This window comes from Macrotis lagotis, chromosome X (assembly GCF_037893015.1).
Source record: "Macrotis lagotis isolate mMagLag1 chromosome X, bilby.v1.9.chrom.fasta, whole genome shotgun sequence".
NCBI lineage: Eukaryota > Metazoa > Chordata > Mammalia > Peramelemorphia > Peramelidae > Macrotis > Macrotis lagotis.
Genome location: NC_133666.1, coordinates 49,710,875 through 49,725,133, shown reverse-complemented (window position 1 = coordinate 49,725,133; position 14,259 = coordinate 49,710,875). Strand labels below are relative to the sequence as shown.

The 14,259-nt window shown below is 37.2% G+C and overlaps 1 protein-coding gene across 10 annotated transcripts in view; it reads right to left on the bottom strand.

Moving 5' to 3' along the window:
• Positions 1 to 305: 305 nt before the first annotated feature.
• Positions 306 to 14,259, bottom strand: part of LOC141503366 (putative P2Y purinoceptor 10) — a 67,143-nt gene continuing 53,189 nt past the window's right edge. For 4 of the 10 annotated variants that reach the window (XM_074208604.1, XM_074208607.1, XM_074208605.1 and 1 more), the window contains one exon: positions 307 to 4,405. In XM_074208604.1, coding sequence (XP_074064705.1) covers positions 3,376 to 4,405 — 1,030 coding nt within the window. In that variant the 3' untranslated portion in view covers positions 307 to 3,375. Of the gene's footprint in view, positions 4,406 to 4,918; positions 5,756 to 9,902; positions 10,118 to 10,172; positions 13,973 to 14,259 lie in introns of those variants that run through there. The other 6 variants (XM_074208603.1, XM_074208602.1, XM_074208600.1 and 3 more) reach the window with 6 other exon arrangements.

The window sequence follows — 14,259 nt, the reverse complement described above, 5'->3', positions numbered from 1 at the left end:
TTCAAAGGACTATGTGGCTAAAGGTAAACACTGTTGAAATCATATTAACACTAATGAGAATGATGATAATACTAATAGTGATAATAATGTCCCTTGTATTTAACAATGTATGTTGAATGCAATTGACTTGACTTAAAAAATAAGTGTATTGAGGAAGTATTTTGGCATTCTTGTGAGTGAATTTAGCAGGATTCTGAGGGGTTACACCAAACTGTTTAGTCATAGAAATAGTATTTTAAAAGGGAGATTATGCTCCTGACCAAAAGCTGGCTTTATGCCCAACATTTACAAGCATGACTACAAACACTATGTTTAAGCAACTGTTTAATGAAATAGATATCATGTTATAACTTGACACTAAACATTAAAAAACTTTATAAAATGTGTATAAACCAAACAAAACAAATTGAATATAATACACCATAGCACAAAATTCTTATTATACTTCTTCACAACTTCTGCCTTGTTATTCTGACCAGTCGAAAGGTATGAACATCACAACAGGGAATTCTGGAAGAGCTTCTTAGGGGTGATGTTGACAGGCATCTTTGAGAAGACATTTGGGATGACTTCTGGAGAAACGATTTCAGGAATGATTGTCTTGTTGTCCTCACTTTTTATTACAACTTTTCTTTTACACTCACAGGCCTCAGACACCTAGTCGTTCATTTTACTGCCCTGAAACACATAGTATTCCTGTTTTCTTGAGTTGTTATTTTAGTCTTTCTAGCATAGTCATTATGTTATGCAAGGTACACATCTCTAAAATGTACGTATTCATTTCTTTATGTACTGCATTATGTCACAGAGTTTAAAAAACCCCTAAAAACTTTGCCTTGATTTATGGGCAAACTCAAAGGCTGTAACCACAAAATCTAAAGTGTTTTCATTATAATCATAAGTCCTCCATGTTGTTCTTTGCAATTTCAAAGGAGTTTCAAAATGGATTAAGATATCAGGCCTGTAGAATCATAGATTTACAAATGGAAACAACCTTAGAAATCATCTAGTCCAAAAAATAAAAGTCATCTATTCCTCCAACAGCTTCACTTTATTTGAGGAAGCTGAGACCCAGAGAGGCTGTGACCAGCCCAAGGTCCCATGATATATTTATAAACCTATTAGAACTTATAAATCAAAATGATAACCACCTTACAAAGCAGTTGCTTTGTTAAGTCACTTCTGAAGCTTCTTTATAGGAATTCACCAGTCACACCATAAAATCAATCCCTCCTTCTAGAGGCAGGTAAATTATAAATGAGAAATGTTGCATATTCTGATATACATGATCAATGGCTTTGCCTTTTTCTTCTTAACAAGAAGAATACTACCAGGGGAAGGATAGTATACAAATGAATGCATGAAGAAACATTTATTAAGTGTGCATTATATACAACATAGAGGCAGCTGGGTGGTTCAGTGGATAAAATAGCGAGTCTAGAGTTAGAAAGATCTGAGTTCAGACATTCAGTAGCTATGTGAACCTGGGCAAGTCATTTAATTTGCCTTAATCCCCTAGAGAAGGAAATGGTAAACAATTCCATATCCTTGCCAGGAACATTCATTACATGGACAGAATTGGCATACCATAGTCTACAGCAGCGCTGTCCAACCTTACTTTTAAAAGTTTTTATCAAAGCAATAGACAATACATTTTTATTAGCCATTTTTAGTGGTTGCTTGGCTTTGTTTACCAAAGCACTTAGTAACTCACAGGAGGCCGCATAAAATCACACTGTGATCCACATGCAACTTGGACAGTCCTGATCCACATGGTCACGAAGAATCAGACATGACTTGAACGACAATGATATGTACAGTACACTTTACATATTAGGAAATTTTATTTTTTTAAAGAGACATCAATAACATTATTTTGTTTTAGGTTTTTGTAAGGCAAATGGGGTTAAGTGGCTTGCCCAAGGTCATACAGCTAGGTAATTATTAAGTGTCTGAGACTGCATTTGAACCCAGGTACTCCTGACTCCAAGGCCGGTGCTTTATCCACTACACCACCTAGCTACCCCAATAACATTATTTTTAAAAAGTGAAATCACATTTTTATAGTCATATCATTGTTCCCATTGGTCAGAAGCTAGTTTGTCTATACCGCTCTCCTTGGTCTTCTTTTGCTGTTATCAGTATACTTGAGCTAAAAGCTCTTCTGTGTGGGGCCCTTCACTGGTGGGTAATGCAAATAAACAGTCTGCCCATATTGAAATCCTCTTTAATGGTCTTGGAATTGTAGTAACATCTTCCCAGCAATTACCCTTTCTCCCTTTCCCACAGAATGTGATAAAGTTCTAAATTCATTATACTATAGCATGAGTTATTGGACTTAATAGTCATAGAATTTTGGCATCATCAAGTTTCCTCATGCCAAATTTATCTACATCTGAGTCAAATAGCAGGAGTGTCCATCTGAGTACTGGAATTCCAGACATGTAGCAGTAGTACAATAAATCCCCTATAGAAATTTGTTAGTTTGTAAGGATATGTGTGTTTAGGGTGACATGGTTAAGTTTGAAACTTATCTAATTGACTTAAAATTCTCTGTTTATCTTTTTAATTTTTCCTATGACAGCTTAATAGGCTTGACCCCTTGGGCCTTACCTAAATGAGATATCCTTTTTGATGGAATGGATTGTTTGAACCTTTATGATAGAAATCTGTGAGCACTACAGAATGGGACATTATCAAAAAATCCTCTAGGAAACTAAGTACCAAGTCAACCTCATTAGGATGAGTGTGATGACCCCAGGCAAATTAGGCTACCCCACCCTAGTCATGCTTACATATGATGACGCAGTTTGCGTCTATGTCTTCATGGGTAAAGTGAAAAGAAGAACTGGGTCCTCATCTCAGAACTATATCAGCACTGGCAACTAAGAAAAGGAATGAGAGATCAAATTCTATCTATTGTTTTTCCCTTTGCTTTTGCATTCCTCACAGCTAAGAGACTGGCTTTTTTCATCCACATTATATAAAAAAGAAGGGAAAGGAAATTGGTTTCTGAATAGTAATTCAAGATATGCTTTTTGGGTTTTTTTTTCTACAGAAAAAAAATATGTACATTGAAAAAATATTTTAAAAAAGAAATATACACATTGGATGAAATTACCACAATTTGCTGAGAATATTTTTAATGAAATGAAATCTGAAACATCTGTGAGGCTTTAATCTTGTTCTCTTTTGTTTGAGTCCTCAATTTTAGAACAACAAAAATAGTTCAAACAAATTCAACCTCTACCTCCTTCTATTCCCATTGCCCCATACTAAGTGTCCAGTAACTCCATTTATAGTTTGGCAATTTTTCTGGATTTAGAAACAGTCAAAGAATATGAGAGGAAAGCAAGTCTTTGGGGATGGGCTTATTTAGCTGACCATTGAAGAACCACTCTCCCTGCTCATAAGCCGGGATCGGATCACTGAGCTACCATGGCGGGAAAGTTGGTCACGGAACTCAGACGTCGTGAAATAATAAAGGATTGGATCTAAGCAACAACACAGACTTGCAAGGCACAAGGAGAAGGGGTGGAAATAGACTGCACTTTGAATGATGGGGCAGCTAGTGATGAAATTTTCTTTCACCAATACATAAAAAAGGAAATTTATATGGTAGGGTGTGAAGCAGATGAAGAAGACTCCAGCACACATGAGGACCATCCGAAGAGCCTTCTGTTTCTCAGTGTCCCCTTCACAGGCCACATGTGGGTGCCACAAAGAGATCACCATCTTCCAGGTGCACCAGGCAATGGTGACAACAGGAAGCACAAAACCTGTCAGCTCAGCCAAGGTGATCATTGTCACTAAGTTTGCCACACTCATCTTCTTGTATCCCAGGTCAGCAAAGCATTGGAAGTTGTTATTCAAGCTAGCATTTCTCAGAATAGGAAAAAGAGAGCAGGCAGACCCAACAACAACCCAGATGATGGCACTGATGGCCATATCATACCTACGCTTCCAGTTTCGGGCCTTGAAGGGCTTGAGAAGGAAGAAGCACCGTTGCAGACTAATGCATGTCAGGAAACAGATACTCGCATACATGTTGAGATACTTCAGGTAGAAGCAGAGAAGGCACATGAACTTCTGGAAGGGCCAATGGTGGTTAATGTAGTAATATATTCGTAATGGCAGAGAGAGAACATGAGCAAGGTCAGCTACAGCCAGATTGATCATAAAGATAATGGCCTTGTTTTTCTTGCTGATGAAACTGCACAAGACCCATAGAGCTACACTATTGGCCAGAAGGCCAGGGATGAAGATCACAATATATGTGGCTGCATAAAGAGAGTACTGAAATGTTACTTCTGTGTTATCACAGCTGCTGGTTGTATTGATTGTGTCATTGCTGCCCATGTTGACCATTGATGTGTCTTCATTAAGGAGAGGCTGGGTATGATTCCTGCAGAGACCAGAGAAATATATGTGAGGGTATTCATTCCACATCCATTCAAGAAAAACTGCTTAGGTGTCTACTGTGCACAATTACTCGATTAGTACAAAACAAAAAAAAATGACATCCAAGTAAGAAGAGTCTTGCTGACAAGGAAAATGGGGGAAGGTTTCATAGTTTCAAGTTGAGTTTTAAGAGTTAAGTAGGAATCAACAAGCAAAGAAGGGACCCAAGGAAATGGGGTAATCAAGCACATGGAAGTGGAAGAGTACAAAACAAAGTCCATAACCAACACACTGAACTCAACTCTACTCTTGAAACTTAGAATTATTTGCATACGACCTTATAGAGATCATATGATTAACTTAAGGTCAGACACTTATTTGATAGAACATCTGGGATTTAAAGCAGATCTCTTGATTTCTGTTCTAGTACTGTTCCTCTGAGACAGTTGCATCACTCTATCCTCTTTCCAAGTTCAGCAGATCAGGTAACCTGACAGAATTTCTTGCATCAACCCACCTCCAACTCTGGTTCTCAGGAACTACCAGGTATAATGATTTTCTGGGATAAAGTAGCTCTGGTATGTCCATAATCCCCTCCTCCAGTTTCTCATTGTGATGCGACGATGAACCCTAGGTTCTTGGAGGCCATGGAGCTCTGATAGATTCTACCAGATGGGAGAGGCCATGAACATGGTATCAGAAATAGATGGTACCTTCTGTCTGATGATGTGCTTAGCTAAGTCCAGAGAGGTTCATCATTATCATATTGGCACCTGGTAATGAGTCATTTAGTAATGAAACAAATAAAAATACAAAATGAATCTCAGTCCTGTGTGTTCCCCTCCAATTTCCTTAGTCATAATGGCAAGGTGATGGAAAAGGAGTCAAAGGGTACTAGGAATCACATAAGTTTTAAAGCACATATAAATATTAATCATTATTAGTTCTCTAACTATGAAAAGAACAAAGTCACAACAATATTTCTATACTTACTCTCAATGGAACCCGAAGATGCAAGTAAATTGCTAGTTAAATAGAAAGATGACCCACAGGTTCACCTTTCAAAAAATTGAGGCGCTGCTAGATAAGAGTTAATTCCTTCATGAGCAAGCAAGAGGCCCACCTCAAATATAATTCTTTGTAGTGCACGCACCAATATCTCTTGGACAAGATGGAGAAATAAAGAAAACTTTTGGAGCATTTGACAAAAACTCCAAATTAAAGCAACACACTTTGATACTGAATAACTTCAACATGAATCTGAATAGAGGGAGACAGTAACAAATAGACTGAAAAATAACATTCAGGATTAGGAAATAAAAGAAGTCAAAAATTTAAAGATTATATATGTATCTCTCTTCTATGAATACTTTAAGAGAACAAAATAAACCCCAAACAATATCAAAAAAAAAGAATGAAATTAACTACATCTTTCAAAGAGGAAATAATAGGTTTTTGTCACAGGAGTGATTTCTGAATCAGGTGCCTATGTTGATACTGGTTAGAGATAAGGTCTATCTTTATATTAAACTAAAAGAAGGGATAAAGATGAGATGATAATACTTTTAAAAATGCCCCCAACTTAGAAACTTTTGATTGAAAAATATGAAATGGAAAAATAAAGACATTAACTTTGATTATCAGCATTTCCTAGAAAAGGTTTGACTGATATAAAACAATAGCTACAGTGAAGAGAACAGGCATTATAAAGCTGCTCATCTAGAGCAACATTTAATTTCCTTGAGAAACATAAAGTTTCTAAGGATAACACTGATTTAGTTTGCAAACTCATTTGTAAAAATATTACAGAGGAAGTTGGTAAAGATTCAAGCTGTATCAGCTCTCAAATAGTATGAAGTGATAGAGGGAAAGATGGGCTTGCAGAAAGCTTGGTGTAAAACTATTAAATCAAGTCATCCCAGTATCATTTCTGGGTGAAAATGGAGAGATAACAAATAGCTAAAAATGGAGGAATGAAAACTGCCTTCCAGCATTTCTACAGCTCTTACTCAATTAAACTGCATTGAATCAATTCTCATCAACCTTCTGAGTGTCCATTTTACTACATGAGGCAATGAAAACAGCACTTAAGAAGTTAAAACTGGAAAGAGTAGCTAGAACTGAATAAACAAAACTCAGAAGAAATCTGTGGTGAAGGTGTCACATTTTCAGGGCCCTCAGGATTGATTTATTTTTAGAAAGATTTTATTTATTTTAAATTTTACAGGTTTTCCCCTAATCTCACTTCCCTCCCTCTACCCCCACAGAAGGCATTCTGTTAGACTTTACATTGTTTCCATGGTATACATTGATCTTAGTTGAATGTGATGAGAGAAAAATCATATCCTTAAGGAAGAAACATAAAGTATGAGATAGCAAAATTACATAATAAGATAACAGGTTTTTTTTTTTAATTGAAGGTAATAGTCTTTGTTTAAACTCTACACTCCATTCTCTGGATACACATGATATTCTCCATAGCAGATAGCCCAAAATTTTCCCTGGTTGTTGCACTGAAGGAATGAGCCAGTCCATCAAGGTTGATCATTGCCCCCTTGTTGCTGTTAGGGTGTACAATGTTTTTCTGGTTCTGCTCATCTCTCTCAGCATTAGTTCATGCAAATTCCTCCAGGCTTCCCTGAATTCCCATCCCTCCTGGTTTCTAATAGAACAATAGTGTTCCATGACATGCATAGACCACAGTTTGTAAAGCCATTCCCTAATTGAAGTACGTTCACTTAATTTTCAGTTCTTTGCCACCACAAACAGGGCTGCTGTGAATATTTTTGTGCAAGTGATGTTTTTATCCTTTTTCATCATTTCTTCAGGGTATAGACCCAGTAGTGGTATTGCTGGATCAAAGGGTATGCACATTTTGTTGCCCTTTGAGCATAATTACACATTGCTCTCCAGAAAGGTTGGATCAGTTCATAGTTCTACCAACAATGTATATTAATGTCCCAGATTTCCCACATCCCTTCCAACATTGATCATTGTCCTTTCTGGACATATTGGCCAGTCTGAGAGGTGTGAAGTGGTATTTCAGAGATGCTTTAATTTGCATTTCTCTAATAATTAGTGATTTAGAGCAATTTTTCATATGACTATGGATTGCTTTGATCTCCTCATCTGTAAATTGCCTTTGCATATCCTTTGACCATTTGTCAATTAGGGAATGGCTTGTTTTTTAATTATTTTTTTTATATATTTTTAGGATGGTTTGTTTTTTAACAATTTGACTCAGTGCTCTAGCCTTACCAGATCTAAACTTATATTATAAATCATCAGTCATCAAAACTGTCTGGTATTGGCTAAGAAATAGAGTGATGGATCAGTGGAATAGCCTAGGTACAATAGGAGGAATTGATTACAGTAATCTCCTGTTTGATAAACCCAAAGCGTCCAGCTATTTGGATAAAAACTCTCTTTGGTAAAAACCGCTGGGAAAATTGGAAGTTAGTATGGAAGAAACTTAGATTAGACCAACACCTCACACCCTATACCAAGATAAGATCCAAATGGATACAGGACTTAGACATAAAAAACCATATGATAAGCAAACTAGAAGATTAAGGAGTAGTTTAGCTGGAAGATCTATGGAAAGGGAAGCAGTTTATGACCAAGGAAGAGATGGAGAACACCATTAAAAACAAACTAAATAATTTTGATTACATTAAATTAAAAAGCTTTTGCACAGACAAAACCACTGTAACCAATATTAAAAGAAATGTAATAAACTGGGAAACAATTTTTACAACTAGTATTTCTGACAAAGGACTCATTTCTAAAATATACAGAGAACTGGATCAATTTTTCAATGTGCCTTAGAGAGGAAAAGATAACAAGAAAATGGGGAAAACATAGTTATAATTATCACAAAAAAGATAACTGAAAAGACAGTAGAAACTACCAATGTACATTCTCATTTCAATCTGTATAAAATATTTAGGGGAATGGTCTACACCTCCACCAAGGGCATCTTTGATAGAAAAATGAGAAAGGAATAAGCAAGAAGTATAGACAATGTTTCAGCACAGACTGCATCATCTCAATCATACAACTGAATAATGATGGAGAGAATGCAAGTTCTTGCTTTTGTTTATGAGTTTTGGAGAGTAGAATAAAACCATCTGAAAGGATCCCTCTCACAAGGTGTTGCTCACCCACATGTTAATATCCAACAGAATTCTCTGATAGCTTCAATCACAGAAATTACTGTTTAATGAAATTATGATTATATCAAAAGAGGTATAAAACAGGAATTGTCACACAAAGGATGTCCTGAGTAGAGTCCAAATGAAAAACTATGATCTGCAGTATAATGAGCTGTCCAGAGAGCTGGTCCATCTGTGTGTGTGTGTGTGTGTGTGTGTGTGTGTGTGTGTGTGTGTGTGTATTATATAGACTAGAAGTATATATAGATATAGATATAGATATATAAATATATATATATATATGTATATGTATCTATATACATGTATGTGTGTATTTCTATATATATATGTATATGTCTACATACATAAATACACATATACATATTTTTACAGACACCCAAATCCACAATGTCCCAAAACTCTTAGTGCAGCTTTAAGCTTAAATTATATGCATTTATATATAGATATATGTGTATATATGTATATATGTTGAAAAGATACTGTGGATGGAAAATGAAGAAGGAGGAGAGCAGGCTTGATTTCTCCTGGGAAATGGTGCAGTGCTTTCAATGCCCCAAAGTTGCTCCCTGACACAAAATATTTTTCCATGTGCCTTGTCCTTTTAGTTTGTTAAATGGCTGAGGGGGCTTCAAATTCTCCCAAAAAGGAAGTGAAATGAAATCTTGTTGTACTTAAAATTCCATTCCTAAGGGGAAAAAGGGAAGACTAAGCAAGAAGGATAAGAGAGCCAAATTGCTAAAAATAAGAACCATTCCCCATTTGATAAATGGACAAAGGCTATGAACAGGCTGTTTTCATAAGAAGAAATCAAAGGTATCTAAAGTCATATGAAAAAATGTTCCAAATCACTAATAATGCAAATTAAAACAATTCTAAGATATAGTCTCACTTGTGTCACTAGTATGACAGTAAAGAGAGAGAACTGAACTCTTGAGTGCTGACTGACTGAAACATTTTTTCATTTTTTTTTTCTTGTTTATATGTATGTGTTTTCTTCTGCAATATAACTAATACCAAAATACATGACACCACATGTATAATTGATATCATATTGCTTGCCTTCTCAAAGGGTAGGAGAAGGGAGAGGATTTGGAATTCAAGATTTTAAAAACTGAATGTTAAAATTTTTAAAAGTACAATTGAGAAATATTTCACAAAATAAGTAAACAATATTTTTAAAAAGGAATGAGGGGAGTTACCCATTCTTTTGGTGATTCACTTTCATCTCCCATATATTCCATCCTTCCCACCTGGCCCATCATCTGTGATAAGAGTTAAAGGATACCATGTTGTTCATTTGGATCATAGAAACCAAAGCCTACATACCAGAAGCCAGATCAACAGGATCCACAGGTGTTTGGCTGCCATGTGTGGCCGCAGTTGGAGAGAGTCAGTTTACTACCCCTCTCCACCAGCCTCACTGAAGGAATTCAGAGCTATGTGATAGGCAAGGAACTGCTGCCACCCAAAGGGCAGATACCTCCAAGGGTGGCTCTCCCTTCATATCTTCATCTCCAGTGGCTGCACTCAGAATGGAATGACTGTGGGTGATTAAGAGAGTGGTGAACAAGTTGCCCATCTATACCCATCCCTTACCTGGTTCTTTTGACCAGGTCCTTGAAGCAGCAGCATCCATCATAGCTGGTCAAAATTATCTGGCAGATCTCACTATCCATTCTTGCTCAAATGATGTGGCATTTAAGGAATCAATTTCTCTCTGTTTCATGTTAAGTAAACAGCAAGGTTCTTTTGCACTTGAAAACCTAACCTGGTATTGGCACTTGTACCTAATCTGGAAATGACCTTAGAGAGCATCTATCTTTCTTTTCACAAATGAAAAAATAGGGACTCAAAAGTAAAATGACTTATTCAAGGTAACCCTAAACTACATATCATCACTTTTTATTATACCACCATACCTCTGCTCAAGCTGAACACACTTTCAGGTCCCCTTTTGCTGTGAACTCTTATCCTAAACACTTTTAGGCAGGAGGCTTTAACATTTACATGTCTTCTTTCTGAAATCTTTTCCTTAGCTATGTGGCAAAGGAGAGGTTCCTCATACTTAATTTTACCTGTCTCTGCCAAATGTTAAACACTAGGGAAATCTGTATATTGGGTGGGACAGAAAAATGGATTCTGAGAAGAGACAAAGTTAACTTGGGCTGTTTTCATAGCTTGAGCATTTGATTGAGTATATCATAATCCTGGGCAGGTAGGTGGCAGCTGTAGTGAATAGAGCAATCTCCCTTAAAGTCAGGAAGACTCCTCTTTCAGAGTTCAAATCTGGGCTCAGGCACTTACTAGTACACATGTCACTTTATCCTGTTTGCCTCAGTTTTCTCATCTGTAAAATGAGTTGAAAAATGAAAAGGCAAACCACTAGCTTTTCCAAGAAAGCCTCAAAAGGAATTATGAAAAGTTTAATAAAACTGAAACAAGTGAACAACAGCAATGGACATAATAATCAGAGTCATTCCAAATGGGATTAGGCTCCTTCTAAAGGAACTGGTCACATCTTTCCCATTCACCTACTGGAAGTGTTCAAATGGAAAATGAATGATAACTTCTCAGGGACATTTGAATTCATTATCTCATTGCTTCAAATGTTGTCTGGCATAAGTAAATATTAAATAATTGCTTGTTGTTTGGTTGGAATTCCTGTTCATATGTGGGTTGGACCAGATACCCTCTGAATGGAGGGCACCATCGACTGACAGCAGGTCTTGTCACTTTAACTTGACAACCAGCCGCTTCCACATCTCAACAATCACTTTTGCAGAAATCCTTTCTTTTCCAGCTGACTTGGGCTCTTAGCATATAGTCCAATAGCCTAAGAAAACAATGTAGGAGCTTTCTGACCTCCCTCTCCAACTCAAAAGCATCACACTGGGAGAAGACACAAAACAGAATTATAATCAGATCAGAAATCACATGGGGCCAGACATTTCCTACAAATAGAAACCATCATATATCCAAGGCTTCCAAGTACCATTGACACAACTAAATCTCCGGAAGTCCTTAGGCTCTGTTTCCAAAGGTACCTCAGTATCTTGCTTTGGTTGATGAGGGACCTGGATAATTGTCTGACTGGCAGCCAGATGACTTCCTATCCATCTACAATACTCAAGGCCATCACTTTGTCCAAGTAGTGGCACATTCTCATTCACTGTCAGTCTAGCTGCTCAGGGGAAGGGACCCAAAAGAGGCTCTGCTTCCTTCATGAAGTCTTCCCAGGTTTTTCTAGTTCACAGAGCTCTTCCTTTATTAGGCTTTTATGATAAGCTGCCTTGAGGCATGTTATATCAGTGGTATCAAGCTCAAATAAAAACATCAAACTATACTTAGGGAAATCTGTGGGTGGTATATTGACTTAGAAAACCACATATTAATATTACCTGTGTTCTATTGTACTTTCATTTATTTTGTTATTTCACAATTATATTTTATTTATATTAGTTCTGGCTGCACTCTGGAGTATATTGTTATCTTACACTGGAATCACAGGATAAGATGCCAGAGACCCATTGAATTGGAAGAAACCCCAAAGATTACCCCCTTCAATTTACACAGGAGGATAGCAGAATACAGAGAGAAAAAATCACTTTCAATCAATTTATTCAGTGCTTAAGTCCCTGAGTTCACATATCCAATTAATGACAGAGTCATTAGTAGAATTCAGATCTCTGGACTCCACTAGTTATAAGACCAGCATTTTGCACACAGTAGGTTTTTCAATGTCTTTGTTGAATGAATGAAAGAAAATGGTAGAGCTGAGCCCTTCACCCAGACCTTCCAATTCTATTTCTGGTGCTATGTCCATGACCCTACTGTAGGACGTTGTTAAGTCACTTCTTTGAACTTTAAACTCCCAAACTATAAAATAGGGATAATAATTGCCATCCAGTGGGAATTGTTTTAAGGGTTGTTTTGAGGAACTAATGAAATAATATCATGTCTTTTTAAAGTTACTAAGATCTATAGAAATAGGAGCTATGTTTATAATGTAGTAGGTAAAGGGTTCTCTTGAAGCCAAGAAAGCCTGGGCTCAAGTTTCCTCCATAACCCTCTGACTGGGTGGTCCTGGACCAATTGCTTAACCACCCATCATCCCAGGAAGTTCCCTAAAGCTACAAGTTAGAGGCAAGCTGCATCAGGGGAGGGAGCCTCTACACTGGAAGTTCTCTCCTTACACTAATGAAATCCAGGTGACCACAGATAATAACTTAAACACTAATATTGTGACAAATTTATCTCCCTGACTAGATTATGACTTCCTTGAGGAGCAGGACTTTGCTTTTATTTTGGGCTCCCACAGCATCTAACAAAGTTGACTGGATATTGAGTGTTCAACAGATATTTATTGTGGTTAACCAGTTCACATGAAGTCTGAACTTATGACCTACCATCATCAGTGTTGTGTTATAACCCACTGAGCTAAACAGAAATAGCAGTCAGCATACAGAAACAACTGGGGCCAAGACAAATGATAACCCATGCAAATGGCGGCCCTCCAAGTTTTACATTTCAGTCCCTGATGCTGTGGTTAGAAGCTACTGAGGGGAGTTCCTACACAGAGCCAAGATGATGGAATTTTTCTCAGTTTCCCTCTGAAACAACTTTAAATGAAGCCTCTAAACAGACTCTGGAGCAACAGAAACCACAAAGAGTAAAGCAACTTATTGGAAGGACTTCATGGAAGGTCTGCCCCACTTGGGTAAAAGGAGAGAACAGTTCAGCATAGGAGGGGATTGGGGAAACCAGTGGGAGGCTCTAAGTCACAGTATAGATCAGTAACTGAGGCCCCTGTGTCCCAGCTAGGAAGGCCAACAATACAGTAGGTCAACAGTGAGGGTTCTGGTCCCAGCCCCAGGGCAGAAGGCATACTGTGAGCCCCAGAATGCCAGCACAACAGGTTGAACTGGGTTGGGCCACCCTAATGAAAAGAGCAAGCTGCCAGCCCCTAAGGTCCCAGTACGGAGAACTAGTGACCAGACACAAGAAACTTGGGACTGTGTCCCAGGAGCGGAACTTAACTTTTAAAATGAACATAAAAGTAAAAAGAGCCCTAATTATTGAAAGCTACTGTTGCAACAGGGAAGATCAAAATATCATCTCAGAAGAGGAAAACAGTGGCAAATCACCTACATGTGAAGCCTCAAAGAGCATTATGAATTGCTCTCAAGTCCAAAGGGTCCTCTTGGAGGAACTCAAAAAGGATTTTTAAACCAAGTAATAGAGAAGAAAAATTTGGAAAATAAATGAGAGTTATGCAGGAGAAATGTAAAAAATTGACTGAAGAAAACAATACCTTTAAAAGTAGAATTGACCAAAAAGTAAAGGATCTACAAAAGCTAACTGAAGAAAATAAATTCTTAAAAATTAGAATTGGACAAGTGGAAACTATAACCCTTTAAGACACCAAGAACCTATCAAACAAAATCAAAAGCCTGGAAAAATATAAGAAAATGTAAAATAACTCATAGGAAAAACAACCAACCTGAAAAAAAAATTAGGAGAGATCATTTAAAAATAATTGAACTACTTGAAAGTCACGATCAAAAAAAGAGACTAGACAATATCATTCAGAAAACTATTAAGAAAAAACTGCCCCAATTTCCTAGAACAAGAAGTTAATCCAGTCCTTGAAAGAATTCACCTCCTGAAAGAGATCCCAAAATAA